Here is a 23,062-nt window from a genome sequence, read left to right on the forward strand (position 1 = left end):
CAATCTTGTACATCACAACATTTCATTCAAATGAACTTTCTTCAAATTATAAGACAGAGATAACAAGGCAACAGACTACTTTCTTCAGACCAACATCTTCAGAGAATACAAAGCAACAGGCTCCCTTTTTCCTGGAACTCATGAGGAGGTCCGGGCAGCCCCAGCATGAGTAGATGAGCATGGTGGTTTGAGTGTGTATATACTTGTGTATCCTTCTCTTCTCATATGTCATTTGTTATTCCATACATGCATGAAGTAAACTAAAATTACATGTTTTTTTCACTCATTTCTTAGCTAAAAGATCTGTCAGTTTATGACAAAGACTGCATACATACTATATGCTAAATAATATTAACTCATTAATAGTACATTCCTAAACAGAGTTGTGTGTATGCGTCTGTGTCTGTTATGTGCCATCAAATCATTTCAGATTTACAGTGATCCTATGAATTAACAATCTCCAAAACATCCTATCATTAACAGCCTTGCTCAGGTCTTGCAAACTGAGGGCCGTGGCTTCCTTGATTGAGTACATAGTCTATTAACTAGTAACAACATGTGCAGGACATAAAAACTGTCCATAAGGTAAATGATGTATTATTCTTTGTTCTTTGGCAATATAAACCACAGCCCTTCCACAGAATTGACATGCATAAACTACTCCTACAAGAGGCCTGGTTTATACATTTGCTTCAGACTGTCCATCCTGCTGGGTTAAATGTAGTCTTAGATTTGAGCTGCTTTATATAATTATAGGAATAGCTACTATTCTTGATAATGTTGGTATCACTTTAATGCTGTTACTAACCTTTTCAATTTCTGTATTGGTTGCACCTGTTGTTACTAGTTAATAGTCTATGTATTATGACTTTTAGTTAGGCAGCCTACGCTAAAAGCGATGCAGTAGAAATGGACTCTTAAGGAGTTTCCAAGAAAAAAAACATGGAAAACATTGTATGTATTACTATTTTCTACTGTTTATATTTACATTGTATGAATTGGCATAAGAAGAATGAGGATAGATTTAACTGTAGAGGTACTTTATTTAGGTTACTTGAGGATCAAGTAACTGATGAAGCTAACAGCGTAAACGGAGTATAGCTTTCATCCGGAGAGCCCTTCTTCTTGATCTACCTCTTGCTGGGGGTCTTCTGGAGACTATATGTACCTGACCTTCTTGGCTTTTTTTGTCCTTTGACAGAAGACTATCTATCCCTTTACAACATAAAAACAGACTTACCTCAGGTTCACTTTCACCTCCGTTGGGGGTTGGGTTTTTGCGCTATTGCACTCATTATCTGTATATTATATGTAATTTGCTTTCTTGTCACATTGATTGTCATCCATTGTGAATATAGCTCATAAGACTTTATAGCCTAGTGTTGTTTTGTTTGGATAACTTGATAGCTTGCACAACACTGATTTGTTTGATTTTATCTAACTAGGCATTTCTAGGCATATAATCACAATAGCATGTACCTCATTCAGTTGAATGGATTAGGGATATTGGGCTGGACCCAATAATTCCCTTCCACTAAGTAAGGGGTAGGAGAGCCAGGTCTTTTGCTTCAGTGGGAGACCTCCCACCTCTGCTGGCTTTTTTCACTACCACTCAGCTGAGCAGCAGGAGTAAGGGAGGAGCAAGAAATGGAGGCTGATCAGTGTCAGGGCAATGCAATAACATCATTTCTGGGTCAACCAGAAGTGATATCATCATATTGCTGGCAACACTGTAGCATTTGGCTAAAACTCTATGGTTAAACCATAGAGTTCTGACTGAATGCTAGAGTGTTACCGCCGATGTGATGATGTCACTACTGGTTGCACCGTCCATAGAGTTTTGGCTGAACGCTAGGGCATCATCGGTGATGCAATGTCACTTCCAGTCTTGCTGGAAGTTATGTTGCTGGCAAAAGCCCTCTTCTGACTGGTAAGTCTCTTGCCAGTTGCCAGCGTAATGATGGCAACCCTAGTGAGGGGTCTGGCTCTAGATGAAGAAGTTTTGCTCCACTGGAGGAAGACACCTCATTTAGCAGAAAGAAGTTACTGGATCCACCCAATGGTATGTGGACCTTGAGAACTTGGGATAAGTATTAAGGTTTAAATAAGTTCTGTTGACTCATGAAACATACAATATATTTGGATGCCAAGACACTGTTGGTAAATGGGGACTTTCTCTTACACGAACATAAATATATGCTAATCTTGCTTCCCCATTCCCCATATGAACACACGAGGAGGATTTTAAAAGGACTAATATAATATACATCAGCGCCTCCTTCAATTTCTGATAAACAACTATTGTCTCAATCTAGGATAATATATGGCATGCGCATATTTGGAGCTTAGGAGCAAGAACGTAAAGGCCTATAGCAACAACTACCAGCACCATTTGTAAAATACACTCACACTCATGTAAAGTGACTGGTCAGTTCATCTCTGCAAGCTGCCATATGTAAAATGGAAATTTAAGATTCTGAATGGACATGCAGACTTGACACACATGGCCAAGAGATTGTGCAAACAGGCTGGAATCCCATGGCTAGTTACTCATGTGTAAAACTATTAAGATCAGTTGGAGTGACTGTGTGTAAATAAGCGCAGGATTGCTGCCAAAGAAAATTAAGCCCATTCTTCTAAATCAATGAATATTGCATGTGAATCTTTTTTCCTGTTTGAAGAATGTATGTATTGAGTTCTTACTGAATAATAATATAGCATAAACTCTTATAATAACGAAGTCATTTTCACCATTTGAGGAAACAGTATTAAGAATTAGGAATGTTGAAATCAAAGTGCAGAAATTAACCCTTTTATTATATTGTATACGGTAGTAGTAAAGTTTGTTGGAAGTGCATGAATAAAAAGTTAATTACAGGAGGAACAATCTATATAGCAATAATAGGTGCATTCACTGTGCATCTGAAAGAAAAAAGAGTTTTCACTCATTTTGGCCTAAAACTTTGTGTTCAGGTTTCCAGAATTCTGACATCAGAACCCAGATAACACTGATTAGAACCATAAGGCTTTACAATAAAAGCTAAAATATTGACCATATGATGGCAAAGAAGTCTTTATTTTCTGGTTAACTTATTCTCTTCTAGCTACTCTCTGATGAAGTGGGTGGTGCTGTAGAGGAGGACCTCCTTCTCCTGGACAATGACCTGGATCGCTCTGCGCTATAGGTCACATGCTTGTCATAGTTTTGTATCTGAGCTTCAAGGAAATCCCTTTGTTGCTGGCTGATTGTCTGGCTAATCAGTCCTGGGAGAGCTTGAATGCTACCAATTAATGTTTCCAGTTTTGTTTCCAGGGTGACGATCCTCTTCTCAAAATCTTCGCTTCTTTCGTTTAAGTCAGAAATCATATCATACATGATGTTTTGTGTCTGAAAAAAGGAAAACAGAAAAGAATGGAGCAAAAATGGACCCTTTCTGCTGCTTTTCAAACATTTTAGTCATCTCTTTTGAACCCCATACAATGACAAAATACAGAGGGAGAGTGGTAGAAAGCAGCCTGTTCCTTCAAGGGAGTTTATTCCAGGTGACATTACATCGGGATATCTTAGTGGACCTCTTCCAAATATCAAAGCAAATGGTGATCAGGAGTGCTCACAATGTTCTTCTGTAATATATGTATTACAGGAGTGGTCAGAATGTTCTTCTGTAATATATGTACTGATGGTATGTATGTATATTATTTCATATAGTTTTATTACATGTGATTTGCAGAAATCTACAAGTTATATGTGCATATAAATATGTGTATGTGTGTATATATATATGTATAAAATTGTTGCTAGCTGCCTGCAAAATAGGTTTTCTTAATACAATCATCCCTCATTTGAACTACTTCCATTCATTTCAACAATTTTGCTAGTTGCCACACCTTGGCTATCCAAATTGTAATACTTAACCTAGTTGTTAACCTAATAGCAGTTGCCTGCTATTACTATCATTGCTGCAGTAAGCATTTCTTGCACTGTTGTCATATATTTAAATTTAACATAATCATCCAACAACCCTAAGAAAACTTAGAATCTAGTCAATTTCTTCCAATGCTTTTCTCCAAACATTCTTAATCAGAGCAACTCTATCATGTATGTTTAAATTCTGTTCTTTGTGAGTAGCACTTCCAACAATGACATACATCACTGTTGTGTATCTGATTCAATCTAGTGGAGTTAGATACCACTGAATTACCTTTGATCTCGAACCTAACACTGCATTCCTGAGCGGAAAGCCTGCACCAGGCTTAGGAGGGAATGCAGCGGCACTGCCTCCTAAGGAGGTTTCGGCCTTGCCGAAACCTCTGCCTGGCCCCAAAAATCTGTGCAACCCTTTGCACGGGAGATAGGTCACCTAAAAGATGGCATATGTCAGCCTGAAAAAAAGGGGGCGTTCCCAAGCCTTAAGGCTCAGAAGGCCGCCTAACAGTGGCCCTGCCCCCAGGCTAGCGCCATGACGCCCCGGGAACGCCCCTTGGGATGACAATGTGGCCTTTGCTGGCGTCTGGACGCCGGCGGAAGACTCCATTGGCGTCCGGGCCCGGTGCTGCTGTGGCAGCAGCCGACAACCAGCATCTGGGCCTGCACGCTGGCGCTGGGGCCACAAACGCTGGCGTATGCTGCCTGGATGCCGGCGCTGTGGGCCCTTGCGCCGGTGTAGGCCTTCGCCGGCCTCCTGAGGCCTTTCGTCCTGGCTGCCAGCGTGGCTCAGGAATGCACTGTTTGAGGTTATTCAGATGTGGTCATTTTACGAAAGCACATAAACCCATTGATGCCCCTTGTTAGATGCTACACCAACCTTTGCCAAGTCCACCAAAGTGTTTGCCTGATCATTCAGTTTCCTCTGTTCCATTTTAACACTTCTTAATCTAAAAGATGAAAATTCAAGTTAGATAACTGCTTTTGCCAGCTCAACAAATTTTCATACAGCATGCATCTAGACAGATAACTGCATGAACAATGTCTTGAGTACTTTGTGTACAGTTGTAATTGCTTATGTGTCTGGTACAATGGAAAGCATGCTTCCTTAACACCGCAAAAAAGAAAGAGAGAGCAAGGAAATGTGATGTCCCCGAGACTACTAATTGCCATGGTTAACGCTGAATTCAAAGTGGGAGATAAGGATTTATTCATAGTGTATGAAAGAAAAGCCAAAACATTCCTTAAAGCTCCAGTATCGTGGCAAGTAGGCATAGGAAATAATGAACAACAATGAGCTCTTATTCTTATTGCCTTAATTAAAAGTCTTTCTTATGCCTACAAGATTAGATACAGGTATAAGCCCTCTTCAGTCTGAAATGGATTTGGTTAGGAGGCGTTTGAACCTGATGAAAATACAGTGATAAGTGAGTTCCTTGTTAATTTTTTAAAATGTTGTATCTGACCAGCAGCTAAATAAAAGAGCTTACTTGTTAATATTACTACCCTTAATGTTGCTGACTTGGCATTTATTACCGTGAATATTTAAAATTTGCATGCACAAAACCGGCTTCTTAATTGGTTTTAGTTGGACTGTTTATCTGTCCGTGATTAAACTAGAACACTCGGAAGAATCACATATGTATACTATAAAAGAGACTCATGGGTATATTCTTCCCCTGAAGCCTAAGAAATTCCAGTTGTGCTAATTAGCAGAGCATAATAAGAGAAGGGAAAACAAGATGAGTTTTTTTAAAACATTGTAATAAGAAAAATTTAAAGCCTTTGTTTACAAGCTTGTACCCAACTACCGGTAGTCTCACTTCGTGAGACCCGGACTGGTTTTCTCCGCATTCAAAACATATAAAGACAGCAATGTCTCTAATCTCTAATATCAATGATAGAAAAAAAAAGCCTTCTACAAACTGTGAATGGACCAAACAAAATGGTTGTCATTTTAAAAAGTGTATTTTTAATGCATAAAGTAGCCCAGAACTCCACAATATTTCCAATATTCAGACACTAGGTCAGGTGCAAGTAGTCTTTCCCATTCATTTTAATGGAGGAGGTTAACTCTACAGGGGACAACCTTTGATTTTGTGCCTCCATTGAAGTGAATGTGAAGCCCTTGCACGTAAGGCCACTTGGTGCGCCCATTGGGAATCCACACCCACAACTGCTTGTCTCCCTTGTGACAGCAGTCTATCACCAGAAAGCCATAAAGGCAATAAAGGCAGCTGTGTGTCCAAACCAGCAGTTTTTGGCACAAGGGATTGTATCCTACCAGTCATTTAGACCTTCCCTGTGCACACTTTCCTTTCACAATCCCCTTTGATCTCTGAAAAGCTGGTGCTGGATATTGTTCAATACAGAGGAAGGATTGCACAAAGTCAACCACTCTATTTTGCTCCTCTGCACTGCAGGTTCAAACCCAAGTGGCTTTTTGTCCATGTGGGTCTTTGGATCCCCAGAACCAGTCTTGTTCTGGCAGTCCTCCATTGAAGTGAATGTGGCGCCCTTGCAGGTAAGGTCACTTGGTGTACACATTGGAAATCCACACCCACAATGTATTACTAATAATGGTGTGAGGAACTGATGAAGTCCATAACACATCCCATTTGTCACTAGTTAGAGGACCTCTGACATGAAAATCTGTACCTCACTAAATAGGTACAATGTGTGACTGGACAGAAATCCAACATTGCCACAACCACAACCACAACTCTTTTTTTGGACTCTTTTTTAAAAAAGTGCATTCTGAATGTGCACCATTGTAGTTGTGCAATACTTTCGCCAAAGGTTCTTTGCAAATTTCTAATAAATTTCACAATGCCAGAAAGCAGCTGCTTCTTGATTCAACCTTGTGTCCTACCCCTTTCAGCACGCTGCATTATATGTATCAGAATGCAAGAAGTGGAACTGAACATATGAATGGGGTCACAAATGCAGCATTATTTTAGTTGGGGTGGGTAATCTCCAGACCGCAATTACAGGAAGAAGAAAAATGTATATATACGAAGCGTGAATCATTATTCTGAGGGATTATGAGGAACAGCAATGAAATGAAATATAACAGGAGTGCTGATTTGGCCATATCCTTAGGCTCTTTAGAAAATTGATTTGCCTATACAAACATTTGAAAGAATTTAATAGCAGGATCATCAGTTATCCTTGGAAGACTGAAAGCCAATCAGTGACATACTGGGCTCAGAACTTTTTCTTTCTTTTCTCATAAGCATTTTTTGAGAGCCACAGTCAGAAATAGCAGCCGGGCGAGTATTTGACAATGATATAAAATGACAAAAGTAAAGGGGATTATTCTTTAGACCATACAGTTACGTGCAATCTGTACAAAAATAGTTTTTCAAAAAGTGCTAAACATCTAGTTTTGACTGTAACAGTATACTTTGGTGGACTAATCCTGAAATGTTGATCTGTGCATGGAAACATTTTCAGAAATGGATCCATTTTTCTGGGCATCTCTGGGCAGGTGACTATCATCTTCTACAACACTAGTAACTTGTCTGGAGTGTGGGTAACTGAATCTAGGCACCCTTTCCCCCTTTAGCCCCAAAGAACAAGCAACCAGCACAAGGGAGAGAAGCAACCAGCACCAGTTCATTGTATGGATAATTTATTCTGCAATGGGCAAAGGAGAAAGTCCTTTTATACCACAGGTAGGGTTATCCTAACTTCTCCCTGAATTTTGATTTCTGCATCACCTAATCATGCACTGGAATGCTAATGAATTAGTAATTCCTAATTTTTACATTTCTGGTCTTTGTTAAGATAATTGCATGTGTCCAGTTTGTAGGGCTTCTTTTTAAACACATTTATGATGTGCTCCATTGCATACATATTGCATATACAATATTGATTATATCACATGACAAAAGCAAACCTTGCTTTTGTTGCATGACCACACTGGGCCTCCATTGTGATTTAACTAACACACATGAATTAAATCACAGTATAAAAAAGGGAATCCTGATATAATTCACATCAGCTGGAATGCATCAATAACCTGTAAAGAAAAAAGGGCACTGACTGAAAATTCTATCAGTTCTGAAATTAATTTTAGATATTCACCAAGTAGAATCAGAAATGATATGGAGCAGAACACAGGGCAGAGCAAATCAACCAAACAAAAACAGAATGGAATGAGGAAATCCACTCATCTCTATTAGGCAGGTCATTTCTCCAAAAGAGAGCCTCTGGATTGGGTTCCTGGTATTCTATTGCCTGTTTAAAAGTAAAACATTTTGCCTGGGATCCAATCAGCTATGTGTGTGTACAGGGCATTCATTGAAACTGTAACAAAAGAAAAGGATTTGCTAATGCTGTGCATGCATTAAAGTATAGTGCATGGTCAGCAATAACTACTGACTTGGAAACCCTTCTGTGTGGGGGGGTGGGGGAGTTAGGTAGACAGCTATGGACTTGGAATTTCTCCTGCCCTTCCATAGGGAAAGGGGCACCGCTGTGCTCACCTGCTCCCCCATAGAGAGCTCATGTTGCCATCAATGATGCTTCCGTTGGGGCTCTGAAGTGAGGCATTCTTATTCTTTTGCTTCAAAGGAGTATGTGTCTACACTTTAAATTAAAGTATATGCCGCACACAGCATATACTTTAATTTAAAAAGATTCCCCTCACATTGTATGGGAGAGAGATGAGGGGTGATAGTTGTCTTGATGAAGAGGAGAGTACTGTGTTTCATTGAACACTTTTATCTTGACCTTAAGTAATCCCATTTGAAGAGGGGAGAGGATGAAACCAACAAAGCTTTCCCCTTGTTCTCTGCATTTAGTTCAGCTACTTTTCCAATGCAACATCTGGAGAAGATGCTTGTATAGGTAAATGTCAGATAGGATTTTCAGGCATTGCAAAGCAAAACACGAAAGAGGCTTTTAGAGGAGTCATGTTGCAACAAAGACCAAAGTGATTCTTAAAGCCCCGCAAAGTGTAACATCTACTGGAGCATAAGCTTTAATGGGCTAGGTGCCACTCACAAACGGCTTCTGATGTTGACCATGAAACTACTAGACCATGGTGCTACAAGAAATATGATAATCTTCAAAGTTTTCAACACTTTTTAAAACTTTCAGACGAGGTAAGGGCAAAGGATAGAACATAGAAAAAGCAGGATTACACACCATCAGCAATCAAGCCAGAAACCACACCTCCAGACCAGGCAAGAGTATAATACTAGAAATGAGTGTGCTACAATTGCAATGGATGCTCCAAAATTGCTCCCAATTAGCGATTTTAAAATCCAGAGCAACAGTTGGGGAGAAACGAGAAGAAATGTAATTTTGATTCTCAGGTATAAATGCGCTAGTGATAGAGACAATACCAGAGAAAAGGACAAGAGTAGATGTAGCCAGGGATTTGGCCATTTTAACTTCTAATTATAGCTGCTTGCATTGCATTGGATGCTGTTTTGGAAGACGCCCCAGTTTTCAGACCTGGCTTTTGGGAGGTGCATGTGGGACTGCAGTGAGAAGTGAGCTAAAAAGGTATTAACATACATCTGTACACAGCCCTTTGCGCCCTGGTCTGTACTTTCTGATTTTCATAACTATAGACTTACATAGTCTGCATGGGGTTTGATTCAGACTAAATCCTAATATTCAGGTTTAATTCGTTTGTGTGCGTGTGTATACTATGCTCATAGATGATCCACTTTGTCAAATACCACTGATTTTCTGCTGACCTTTCTATTTTGGAAATGTACATTGAGGGAAAAAAGTATTTGATCCCCTGCTAAATTTGCCCGTTTGCCCTCTGACGAAGAAATGACCAGTCCATAATTTTAATGATAGGTTTATTGTAGCTGTGAGAGACAAAATAACAACAGGAAAACCCCCAGAAACCCAGAAGACAAACGTCAGAGATTGATGTGCATTATAATGAGTGAAATAAGTATTTGATCCCCTATCAACCAGCCAGATTAGGGTTAGGGTTAGGGTTTGGCTGTCGACAGAAGCAATCAATCCATCAGATTCTAAACTAGCCACCATGACCAAGACCAAAGAGCTGTCCAAGGATGTCATGGACAAGATTGTAGACCTGCACAAGGCTGGACTGGGCTACAAGACTATTGCCAAGCAGCTTGGTGAGAAGGTGACAACTCTAACCCTAACCCTAACTGTCAACCTCCCTCGGTCTGGGGCTCCATGCAAGATCTCATCTCGTGGAGTTGCAATGATCATGAGAACGGTGATGAAACAGCCCAGAACTACACGGGGGAACTTGTCAATGATCTCAGGGCAGCTGGGACCATAGTCACCATGAAAACAGTTGGTAACACACTACGCCGTGAAGGACTGAGATCTTGCAGAGCCCGCAAGGTCCCCTTGCTCAAGACAGCACATGTACAGGCCCGTCTGCAGTTTGCCAATGCACATCTGAATGACCCAGAGGAGAACTGGGTGAAAGTGTTGTGGTCAGATGAGACCAAAATTGAGCTCTTTGGCATCAATTCAACTCGCCGTGTTTGGAGGAGGAGGAATGCTGCCTACGACCCCAAGAACACCATCCCCACTGTCAAACATGGAGGGGGACATATTATGCTTTGGGGGTGTTTTTCTGCTAAGGGGACAGGACACCTTCACCGCATTGAAGGGACGATGGACGGGACCATGTATCGTCAAATCTTGGGTGAGCACCTCCTTCCCTCAGCCAGGGCATTGAAAATGGGTAGAGGATGGGTATTCCAGCATGACAATGACCCAAAACACATGGCCAAGGCAACAAAGGAGTGGCTCAAGAAGAAGCACATTAAGGTCCTGGAGTGGCCTAGCCAGTCTCCAGACCTTAATCCCATCGAAAATCTGTGGAGGGAGCTGAAGGTTCGAGTAGCTACACATCAGCCTCGAAATCTTACTGACTTGGAGAGGATCTGCAAAGAGGAGTGGGACAAAATACCTCCTGAGATGTGTGCAAACCTGGTGGCCACCTACAAGAAAAGTCTGACCTCTGTAATTGCCAACAAGGGTTTTGCCACCAAGTACTAAGTCATCTTTTGCAAAGGGATCAAATACTTATTTCACTCATTATAATGCACATCAATCTCTGACCTTTGTCTTCTGGGTTTCTGGGGGTTTTCCTGTTGTTATTCTGTCTCTCGCAGCTACAATAGACCTACCATTAAAATTATGGACTGGTCATTTCTTCGTCAGAGGGCAAACGGGCAAATTCAGCAGGGGATCAAATACTTTTTTCCCTCACTGTATGTTGATGAAGAGACATCTGTTAGTATTCTTTGGGAAATATAAATAAGCAGTGGATATGACTTGGCAAAGGCAAATGTTTTATAAATTGATCATTTCTTAGCTGCAGCAGTCAGATTAAGAATGAGACTGGCCAGATCTTTCTCTTTAAATTAAGAAATATTGGTGCTCTAATTCCTTCCTTATGAACTTCACTTATCACAGAAGAAACTCATGACTTTGGATCGCAGTTCCACAGTAGCAACCAGACTATTGAAATTCACAAATAAAGGATCCATTTGTTGCATGCAGACAGTGGAAAATTCTGCAAATTTGAAAGGAACAGCCCACACAACTTACTTCCGAGCTCTATTTTCATTGATGAAATAAAAAGACAAAACAAAAGAAAAGAAACTGTAAAATAGACTAAAACAAATCAACACAAGGGGTGATCGTCATGTGAATGCAATGGGCTCCATTGGGTAGCTTGCAGTTCACACGTTTTCCCCATAGAGTTCTGTGGGATAGTGATTAATAAAATTTGAATCCAACTCAGATGTAAGATAATGCAGCAGTATCAGTTTATATCAGTAAATTATCATCTTCTGTACCACATTTTACAATTTCAGAAAGTAGCCAGTGTCTTCTCATACAACCTTGATGCAAACATGCAGTGAAATATCCACACGAAGTTCTACCCCATCTTGCTTTTCATATATGGGTGGATTAGAGAGCCATGAAAAATTAACAGGATCGTCAAATGGACCGCATGATTGGTATGAACAACCTGTTTCTTCCTAACTTGCTAGCAAGTGGGCTAATACTGAAGCTTTAAAAAGGAAATAAGGGAATTTAAAGGAAAACAATTAATGTGAATGAAGAATATATTGTCATTTGATAAAAAAGAAATACATTGGACTCAGTAATATATAAATTGAAAATAAACATTAGTGTTTTGAAGTTACCAACCGAGTATGATTGGATATAGACATGGGGCAGTTTCCCATTTTATCAGTATACAGAATCTAATTTTACCCATTCATTTGACTCTGAGTAAACTGATTTCAGACAAAGGAAAAGCCATCAGTAAAAGTGAATGCTGACAAGGCATGATAAAGAAAGATGACTACCATGGGGATGGCTTTACTGAGTTTCTTGTTCAACAGCAGATGCAGAATAAAGATCTGTAACCTTATGCAGCACTTTTTCAGATTAATAGTGTAAAGCACCACCACTTATTTTCAGAAAAAATCCCTACCAAACAAATAAACAAACAGATCCAAATATACTATTAAAAAAGTTCAAAATATTTCTAACAGGGAGCACCTAGAAAGTAATGTTAGTAAGCAAACTAAGCCAGTGTGGTGTAGTGGTTAAAGAGCGGTGGACTCTAATCTGGTGAACCGGGTTGGTTTCCCCACTCCTACACATGAAGCCAGCTGCGTGACCTTGGGCTAGTCACAGTACTCTCTGAACTCTCTCACCTACCTCACAAGGTGTCTGTTGTGGGGAGAGGAAGGGAAGGAGACTGTAAGCCGGTTTGATTCTTCCTTAAGTGGTAGAGAAAGTCGGCATATAAAACCAACTCTTCCTCTTCTTAAAAGGCACATAGCCTAACTTAAATGAGAACCATCAAATGACAGTCACCAGTCGCTTGCCTATCAGTATAACTTTGGTATCTATTATCAGGCAGGGGAGCTTCTACCCTGACACCAACAGAGATAATGAACTGTGGAGACTGATTATGTGACAGCCCATGACAGATGCTACCTAAACCTAAACCATGTCCATTCAGAAGTAAGCCTCACTGAAGTCAATGGATCTTATTTCCTACCAGACGCATTTAAGACTGCATCTTTAGGCTATCATGTAAATTATATATGTGAATCTAACACAAATGTATTACTTTCTACAATTCAAACACAAAGACCCACCCTCCAAACTGGCAAAGTAAATGCAATTTACAATATGTAAATGGGGGGGGGGGACTTAACACACTACTTTTTGTGGAATTTCCTCCCAAAGCTTGTTTTATATTGCTATTTTCCATAGTCAACTGCATTTAAATTCACAGCTTTGCTGAAGTCAGGTCAGACATGCATTGATCTTATATTCACTGTGGATATTCAATTTTATAATATGTAATAATTAATTAAGTAGGAAGGGAACCGCACTGCAACCACTTCAAATCAATAGGAGGAAAAAAGAATCACGAGTCATCTGTGATCTTTCTTTCCCCACTCTTAGCCTAATGTGACTTCAGATCCCTGTAGTTAGTTCTAGAAGTTCCATATGTATCTTTGAATCCACACATCTCTACACAGGGAATGTCTGTAAGTCCCACTAGACATAACACACCAAAAAGTGTCAAAAGAAGGAAGTGATAGAGAAATAGTATGAGTAACTCACATTTCTCCCTTAACCACTTGTTTCAGTGCCCTCTTAGGGTCAGATTCGAGGTGATGCTGTCCTCAGGTCTGCCACAGAGATGCCACCACCACTTTAAAGCCTAAAATGGGTGGGGGGAGGTTTAAAATGCTGCGAGGGATTGGGTCCACAGAGCAGCAGGACTAGGCACTTTTGTGTCATCCCCCCCAGGGGCCTTTTCAAGTGCCAAAACAGCACTTGCAGCATTTTCAAACTGCCCATTTTAGGCATTAAAATAGCGGAGGCGTCCCCATGGCAAACACAAGAATGCCATCACATCTCGTTTGGCCCTTAGTCCATCTCTTGGATATTCTCGATATATTTCTGACAACAGCACCTTACATCAACTCTGGGTCAAGCTAGATGTGAGGGAAGAAATCCATTAGAACCTCCCATAGTTTTAAAAATGCTTGTAAGCAGCCTCATGCAACTGCTTTCTTTTTTCAAAGAAATGTGAAGAGTTACTGAAGGAAGGAGTATTTAATGCTTTCCTCCCATTTTTCTACCATTTTAATAGTTTCTCCCAATGCTGCTGTTCACTTTTCTGTTTCTTTTCCCTATCTCAGTCCTGGCCCTGGCCTGGTGGAACGGTCTCTCCAGTGAGACCAGGGCCCTACGGGATCTGGCACAGTTCCACAGGCCCTGTAAGACCGAGATGTTCCGCCAGGCCTATGGGAGAGGGCAGCAACGGTTTCCATCATAGCTGGCCTCCCTTCCCCTTCTTTCCACTTCATGTGAGTTCTCTGTTGGGGATAGGCTTGCCAACTGCCTGGTGGGGGTGGCCAAATGCCCGCCAATCCACCAGGCTGCCCGCCGACCACCTGAGGGTTGGCAGGCAAAAGACAGCCAGGGGGAGGGGGAGGCGCACGATGTGCATGCATGTGACCCACATGATGCACTGGTCTCGCTTCCGGGTTTACCTGGAAGCATCGCGGACGCTCCAGCAACTTCCACAGAAACTCTATGAAAACCACGCCCCCACAAAGCTCCCACTGGTGGAGCAAGGGACCTGGCAACCCTAGTTGGGGACCCTGATTGCTTTTCCCCCGGGCTCGGCATAGACCTGTGTGCTGATAAAGGGGCACCCATTTGATTTTATCATTAGAAATACTTTATTTTAAATTTGAATTTGAAATTAATTTCTATATTTGCTGTGTTATTGTATTATGTTTTAATGGATGTTAGCTGCTTTGAGCCCGGCCTTGGCCGGGATAGAGAGTGGGATATAAATCTAAATAAATAAACATGTGCGGCACTTGCAGCAGGTTTTTTTTTCTTGCAAAGCTGCAATTAGCTTTGAAGGGACAATTTAAATTATTGAAGAAGCATGAGAGGAAAGAGTTAAGCACCCCAGTGACACTCTCAACAACCCTTCCTAGTTCTTCAAATCAGCCACGTGGAGCTGCCAATTAGCTTTTTAAAAATTGCAGGTCATTCTAATCATGGATTTTCGTGTCATCTCTAGTACGATCCTCAATGAAGGCTACATGTTGACTTAAAATTCCTGCCTGGGACTGTTTAAAAACAATACACACTGTTTATGTTTTAGTTTCAATCCAGATTCTAGTATTATGGTGTAGTCCCAAGCAGGACAACAACCATAGGTCCCCCTATCCTATATAGGGTTGCCAACCTCCAGGTACTAGCTGGAGATCTCCCGCTATTACAACTGATCTCCAGCCGATCAGTTCACCTGGAGAAAACGGCCTCTTTGGCAATTGGACTCTATGGCATTGAAGTCGCTCCCGTCCCCAAACCCCACCCTCCTCAGGCTCTGCACCCAAAATCTCCTGCCAATGGTGAAGAGGGACCTGATATCCCTAATCCTATATGACCCTGGGTTCTGTCCTTTTATTCTCTTGCTGTCCCTTCCACCCACCCTGAGGTCTCTCGGCTTGCTACACAGCAGGCAGGCGGAGGGGCGAGTCTTCTAGTGGTTCCTGCCTGCCACCAGTTTCCTATGGCCCAAAGTTCTGCCTTAACAAACACTGGACACTGGCTGCTCTGCAAAGGAAATCCTGAGGAATCTACCTTGTCCCTATTTATTCACAGATTCTGCAATTCATGATTATTCAACATAACTTGATAAATATTCTTTTACTTTGTGATATGCCACAATGAAGCAAATTATTCTTTTACCACCTTTTTACTAAGCATAACATGTAGACATACTATTCATGTGTAATTGAACTAATATGTCCTGAGCCACGGCCAGATGGCCCTGGCTCAGACCTTCTCCACCCCTCCCCATTTACCAGCCTGCTGCCAAGGGGGGGGGGAGATCCGGGTAGCAGCCCCAGAGCTCCCACTGATGCCTTCCCAGCAAGCGAGAAATGTCGCTTCAAAGCCCTCTCGCCGCTCAACAGCTGAGAGGCGGTGAGAGGGAGGAAGGAGAGGAGGACGCGCCCGATGCCAGAGCATGCGCACAGGCAGGGGAAGACGCCCGGGCCTCGGAAGGCCTTTTATGGACTTGGGGTGGGACTAGGGAGGTTGGAGAAGGGAGAAGCTTGAGAGGGGACAGGCTGACTGCTCTATAAAAAGGGCAGTTGCGTGGAGGCTGAGGAAGATTGCAAGGGTTGTGGCTCCACGCAGCCTGCAGCCAGGGGACTAGCCTGTTTGAGGCAAAAATAGCGGCTAGTACTATTCTGAGGCTGAGGAAGGGCTGGGGCAAGGCCCTGGGGGGACTAGAGAAGGGCAGGAGGGGCGGCGGAAAAGGGGGCGCCTCAGTACACAATCATTGCAATATGAACTGATTACAATATTTTGCTAAAACTGGCATGTTGTTAGAATCCTTGTTTTCAAAATTGTATTAATTTTAATTTAATTTTAATAATGAAATCTTTAGTAATTAAATATCAAATTTATTTGCCTCATAACAAAGGACTACTGCATGATAGCAAATAAAATAAGTTATTCCTTAGACATTCCTAAAGCTTTCTAGAAAATTCTAATTAATTAATAATGGTGCACATAATGAAATACACAAACTGAAGATATACATGGAAATTGTTTCGGGTCATTACTGTGTTTGCTTTTCTGGTATGGCATTAGGAATCTAGGATTCTCAGTGAAACGAAACTACCCTACCCGAAGAAACTCATGTTGTTTTCAAGTTTGGGAGCTGCTAGCTGGGTATAGTGTGTGCTCGTGTTTTTCCTAGATTCTATGGGTTTCTTGAGCGATGGCATTTCTCCCTTCCAGCTGGATCCTTGCAAGCACAGAATGCTTTCACCCAGTCACCTTTGGAGACAAGTCACAGAGAGCTGCAGTTCTCTTTCCTTCCTTCCTTTTTCGGGGTAGCATAAGTGTTCTGGGACTAGAATGACAGCCCCCAGAGAGGAATGCCAGCTCCAGAACACTTATGCTACTCCCAGGAAACATCATTCCACTCTGGGGGCAGTCACTCCAGTCCCAGACTACCAATTCTAGTCTCAGGGACAATAATTCCATTCTGGGGGCTGTCATTCCATTCCCAGAGCACTGACTCCAGTTTTAGGGACTATAATTCCAGTCTGGGGGCTGTTATTCCAATCCCAGAGCAGTTTATCTGGGCCTAGGGACCATAATTCTGTGCTGGAAAATTCCAGGTCTAGGGTAGGTTTCTTGAAAGTAGGGTTGCCAGGTCCCTCTTCGCTACCAGTGGGAGGTTTTTGGAGTGGAGCCTGAGGAAGTAAGGATTAGGGGAGGAACTTCAATGCCAATTGCCAAAGCCGCCATTTTCTCCAGGTGAACTGATCTCTATCGGCTGGAGATCAGTTGTAATAGCTGGAGATCTCCAGCTAGTACCTGGAGGTTGGCAACCCTACTTGAAAGCCATTTCACATTTTCATTACAACTTTTGTGTGCTGTAATGCCATTGATTCATAGGGTTGCCATGAGTCGGAAGAGACTTGAAGGCACTTCACTCGAGTTCACACACTGTAGTTCAATGGAACCCATGCAAGTCAACTGGTATCCCTGGCTCTCATTATATCTAATGGGCCTTCAAGCCTCTCCCATTGTTCCCAGTAGGCATTCCTGACATTTGTTTGAGTACATTTCCATAATGGCAGACTGACAGAAACAGATGGGAGGGAAGGCATTTTTACTTCGTGAAAGGAAATAAACAGGCCACAACAAGGAAGGATGGCAAATGCAAAGTTTTCAGTGGAAAGATAAGAAATGTTTATTGTCAGTCTGTCACTTTAAGAATAGGAAAATGCAGACCTTTCTTTTTTAATGCCATGACTGGCCAGAGTTATCCTGCTAGGCTGCTTTGACCACCATTTTAGCAATCAGTGGAGAGAACAGAGTCTGTGCCAAGAAGCATTTACTTCGGGGTCTGTAAAATTGACCTCCTTCATCCAATTCATTTGAAACTTGGGGGTGCATCTTTAGATTAGAGGGGGGAGAATGTTCTGTGCAAATTTGGTGACTTATCTTTATAGACAGCTGCCCCAGACACTCATATATATTCCCCATTGAAAATAATGGTCCCAAACTCTGAAACCATACAGATTTGAATCCCGAACCAGTAATATCCTATCCAAAAAATAAGCAATCACAGTAAAAATCCCTCCCCCCTGCTGGAATCTGAAGTTATAATGATTTTTCCCCTGGTGCACACCCCCATTAACATTGATATGTGTGCTATATAATGTGATATACTTTAGCAAAGAGAATCCATTCTCAAGAGATCAATTCTGAATAAGGGGTGTGGATTGCACTTAAAAGATAGGGAGTAGGAATGTGTGAAATTGGTCCCTTTAATTCAAGGCAATTTTGCACTTATGTACCCCAACATTTCAAATATTCACAGAAACTCCATGCAGTTTTTTGGGTTGTCTTTACTTACAATGAACATGAAGCCAATGCACACTGGAATGCATCTGAATGCACATCAAATGAAAACGGTAACCTTTGCTTTCAATGGAATGCACATGCAGAGGCACATCTTGGTACACATTCAGACAGCAATATTTTTTTCCTTGACAGAAAGCAGATTAGGTAGAATCAAACAGATGGTAGATTTGGGATTGCTGCCCTACCAGAAGAACTAGGATATCTGTGATGGAAATCAACCCTGATTGATTACTTCAGTATTCCTAATTGGGAGAAAAAAGACATACCAAAATTGTACTTACTGATGAATAGCTTGCAAGAATTTGCGCTGATGTTTCCTTACTTTTGCATGGTCTATCTTTTTTACCAGCTTTGTATTTTTATAAATTAACCATGTTTCCCTGAGTACATTGGCAGCTGCATTTTTCACCTGTTTGACAAAAGAAAACACCGGGCTGACTACAATAGCATTAAATCCCTTTGAGTCTTCTTTGGCACACTGTGTCTATTATAAATATTTATAATAATGACTGCTCCTGAGATCGAATGCTGTAGAAAGCTAATGCAATGATAGCATAACCATCTCTGTTCTCTGCCTCTACTTGGTACATTCCTTAGCAACTACCAATATTCAACACCGTAGGGAGCCATGAGATCTATACATTTATGGCTGCGATGCAATAGCTCTGACGCTTACACACACACACCCTGGTTCACTCCTATGCAGAAATTTCCCCTTTCTATTATGCTGTCATCGATCAGTGTCCCTTCATAGATGAAATGTCAAGATGTAGTTGGATGATTAGTTCATGTTCAATTTGTATTTGCAGAGAAAAATAACTGTACGCAATTAGAAGTATAACTGGAATGCTGAATATACAATAATGAGACTTCTTTTCATCAACTTTTTAATCTCAAAAGGTGATTCATCACATCATTCCAGAGACAGTAAATTTCTCCTATTTGTTACAAATTAAATCTCTCTCATTAACATATTGAGGGACTATAGGAAAGTTGGTCAACCGAAGAAAAAACAGCCAGATTAAACTGGCATGTGATGGTACGTGTACTTGAGTCTAATTCATTTCCAGTTTATTTTCACCATGCTACTCTAGAACAAATCATCAACTCTGTTACCAATTGACCAAATATTCAAAGATGATGTTAAGTTTGAACATTGGTTATGGAATCCTAAACATAGTTACACCCTTCTAAACCTGTTGACTTAAATGGATTTAGAAGGGTGTAACTCTGTTTAGGATTGCATTGTAAAATTACTCAAGACTCAGTGTCCTTTGCTAAATTAATTATTAAACTTATTCATGTTCAAAGAAGAAAATGGAGCAGTATAGAACACAAAAAAGTCAACAGGTATCACTTACTCTTTTAGTTAGCTGGGTATCCATCATGAAATTATGCACATGTTTTTCAGCTTTGGTAAGTTCTAATTTCCTTGCAACCACAGCTACCACCAGTGCAGTGCACCCAGCACCCTGAAAAATATGAATTAAACAAACCCTGAAGTGCTACAATATATCTTTCAAGAATGGACCTGGCATTGACAAAATATAAACAGAAATCAGGTTAGCTCCCAGGTGTGAAAATGTTACACAGTACATCACTTTAATTAAAAAGTACTTAATACGGGGACTACCATAGTTGGTGTTAATCAGGGGTTTACTGGTATAATGGCACCCTCCCCGTCACTCCCCATCTGCAATTCTTCCTTCTAGAACAGGGCTGTAACCAGCCTTCCTCACTAGGTGGAGTTGCCATATTTCCAGGAGGGATTTAAAGAAATAAATGGTAAAACACTTATTTACTCATAACTATTTAACAGAAAAAGAACCTATTTAACTATTTAAGAGTTAATTATTAATAACCATTTAACAGAAAAACCTGACCTGAATAGCCCAGGCTAGCTTGATCCTGTCAGATCTTGGATGCTAAGCAGTGTCAGCCTTAGCCAATATTTTGATGAGAGCCAACCAAGGAATACACAGAGGCAGGCAATGGCAAACCACCTCTGAATGTCTCTTGGCTTGAAAATCCTATAGGATTTGCCATAAATCTGCTACAAATTGATGGCAACGCTCCCCCCCCCAAACAGACATGTTTATACCCAAACAGACATGTTAACACCAAACCTTAGAGTCTATGTGTATTTTCTCTGAACATGGTGAACATCAGCAACATGTAAGCTGAATAAGTACGTCTACTTTTAAATTCAAAAATAATCTAACCACCTTTAAGCAACTTGCTATACTTAGTATTAAAAAGGGGGATTTTTAAAGGTCACTTAAGTGTGATAAAAGTATCTTGAAAAATCCACCATGAGGCAGAAGATATCTTGGGTGGACAGAGCTGGAGAAGTCAGCTGGGTGGGGTCTGGAGCACCAGGGGTCTGAATACCAGCTGCCACTGGCTACATAAACTACCCCAGAAACATTCATGTTATAAAAACATCTCATTCTTCAAATGGAAGAAGCCACATCTACCTTCGGATTTTTTAGCTGAGGTGAATCACAACAGGTGCACCTACTACCCTATCCTAGCAATATCTCTGTGCCACATTCCTAGCAGGAAGCACAGGAGCAGAAAATCTTCTTGCTGCAGTGGTTCTGCAGGGTATTCATTTCTCTTCAGTTCAGTTTCATCTCCTAGCTGCACTGAGAAACCCTTAGCAGCGTGCAACTGAGAAACCCTTAGCAGCGTGCCACTACTTCAAGGTATGAATGTTTCTTCCTGAGGCAGAACAGGACAGGACTGGAGATTACAAAAATGCTGATGAGAGAGAAAGAAGCAGGACTTCAAGGCCCAGCAGGAGAACAACACAGGAACTGGTATTATGGTAGAAGAAGTTGATGTATGGGTTATTGGTATCCAGCCGTATGTTAACTACGCAATCTTATTGAAATCAGTGTGCTTAAACTGGAGTAAGCTTACATAGGGTTGCACTGTAGAGCTGGAAAAAGAGCACAACATTTTAAATATACAAGAACCTCTGCTATGTATCTTTATTTATTAAAAACTAACAAATGACTGTCAATATCTTAGAGATTAGGGTTTTTCAGGTTTCTCTACTAGGCATTAAGGCAAATTATGGACATTAGAACAAGTTGCATTATTAATAGCAATGTTAAAAACAGCATTTAACATTTACACTACAGCAATAATGAACCTAATTGAGCCAATTCATAATACTTGATCACTGTGTCTGCTAAGAAAGTACAATTATATTAGGAACAAATGCAATAAAAGTCGCAGCCTGTTTAAACTTTATCTTTGGACTTTAATAAAACTCTTACCTTAAATCTAATTAAGCCACGAAAGGTGAAATACAGTGTAATTTGCTCTTTCCACTACCCACAGGGGAAAGGCTGACATTCTGTAAGTAATAGTTTACTAGAATTATACATTAAACTTTTTCTCAAATTAATACTTTCTATTATACTACATTAGCATCCCTTCAAATACTTCTAAAGACGGATATTTGGCATGTTCTTCACAATGCATTTGTGAACTCTTATTTTGCAAACTTAATTCAACACATTAATAATTAATAATAATTTGACCTAAGATGAAGAATTTGTTGGTCCCATTGATTGGGTTGAACAACTGCTTAATTCATGCTAGTTGTGGAAAATGCCCATTATATGTAGAATGAAAATGTGCATTAGTGGTCACCTATTTTAAAACAATAACCTGATGCACAATAAAGATAGGGTCTATAATCCTGTGAGGCTAAAATATGGTTGGTCTCTCCAACAGTGTGTTGTGGCAAAACCATCCAAATTTCATGGTTCTTGATACTTATTTCTAATTTAGATCATGGCCAAGCCTGGTACTTGCACTGCCTAGGGGACAAGTAGGGATGTCATCTTCCCATTGATGGCAGGAGATCTTCCACAGCTTCCTGCCACTGCTTCCTGCTCTGCTCAGCTGGGTGGTGGGAGGAAAACGTCTGTTGAAATGGGGGGGGGGAATCAGCATTCTGACATGATGATGCAACTTCTGACATGACCCAGAAGTAATGTCATCACACTGGATGGTGCCCTAGCATTTGCCCCAAACTCTATGATTAAACCATATCTGGCAATCCTAAATGACAACGGAAGGAAAGAATATGAACAACGGGTGATAGACATTTGCTCTCAATTCATGGCACCCCAAAAGGCTAAACAAAATAAGTGGGTTTAGCCAAGAGGCCACTACCTAAGAGTGTCCCTATGTAGATCCCTTCATCCTCAGATAAGGGCCCAGCATTGGATAAGAAGCAAGTAGATTGAGGCCATGAGAAAGCATGGGTGCAAAAGAGAGGATGAATGCTTCTTGATGACTGATGCCCAGGAGTATTGTTAACATCATGAAATTTGTGAAAGGCTTAGACCAGGAAGTTATGGATAAACTGTTGAAAGAATGGTGGGTGGATGGAATAGCATCATCTTTGAAAACCTACCCATGTCCACCCTTACTAACATTCCATAATTGGTACCAAAAAAAAAAATGCACAGAGAATTGCATATCAATATATATAATTCTCAACATGACCTCCTCTGTGGACACCCCCACCAAGAGTGTTGCACTCTATGAATAACAACCTCTTGGTGGTCCCCGGCCCAAGGAGTGTGCGGCTATCCTCGACAAGGGACAGGGCTTTCTTGGTCCTAGCCCTGG

The 23,062-nt window shown here is 41.0% G+C and overlaps 1 protein-coding gene across 2 annotated transcripts in view; it reads right to left on the reverse strand.

The window, feature by feature from the left end:
* Positions 1-2,803: 2,803 nt before the first annotated feature.
* Positions 2,804-23,062, reverse strand: part of KCNN2 (potassium calcium-activated channel subfamily N member 2) — a 102,856-nt gene continuing 82,597 nt past the window's right edge. For both annotated transcript variants that reach the window (XM_056848543.1, XM_056848544.1), the window contains 4 exons: positions 19,768-19,878; positions 18,688-18,815; positions 4,806-4,875; positions 2,804-3,388 (listed from right to left, as the gene is read on the reverse strand). In XM_056848543.1, coding sequence (XP_056704521.1) covers positions 3,101-3,388; positions 4,806-4,875; positions 18,688-18,815; positions 19,768-19,878 — 597 coding nt within the window. In that variant the 3' untranslated portion in view covers positions 2,804-3,100. The remainder of the gene's footprint in view (positions 3,389-4,805; positions 4,876-18,687; positions 18,816-19,767; positions 19,879-23,062) is intronic.

Source organism: Euleptes europaea, chromosome 4 (assembly GCF_029931775.1).
Source record: "Euleptes europaea isolate rEulEur1 chromosome 4, rEulEur1.hap1, whole genome shotgun sequence".
NCBI lineage: Eukaryota > Metazoa > Chordata > Lepidosauria > Squamata > Sphaerodactylidae > Euleptes > Euleptes europaea.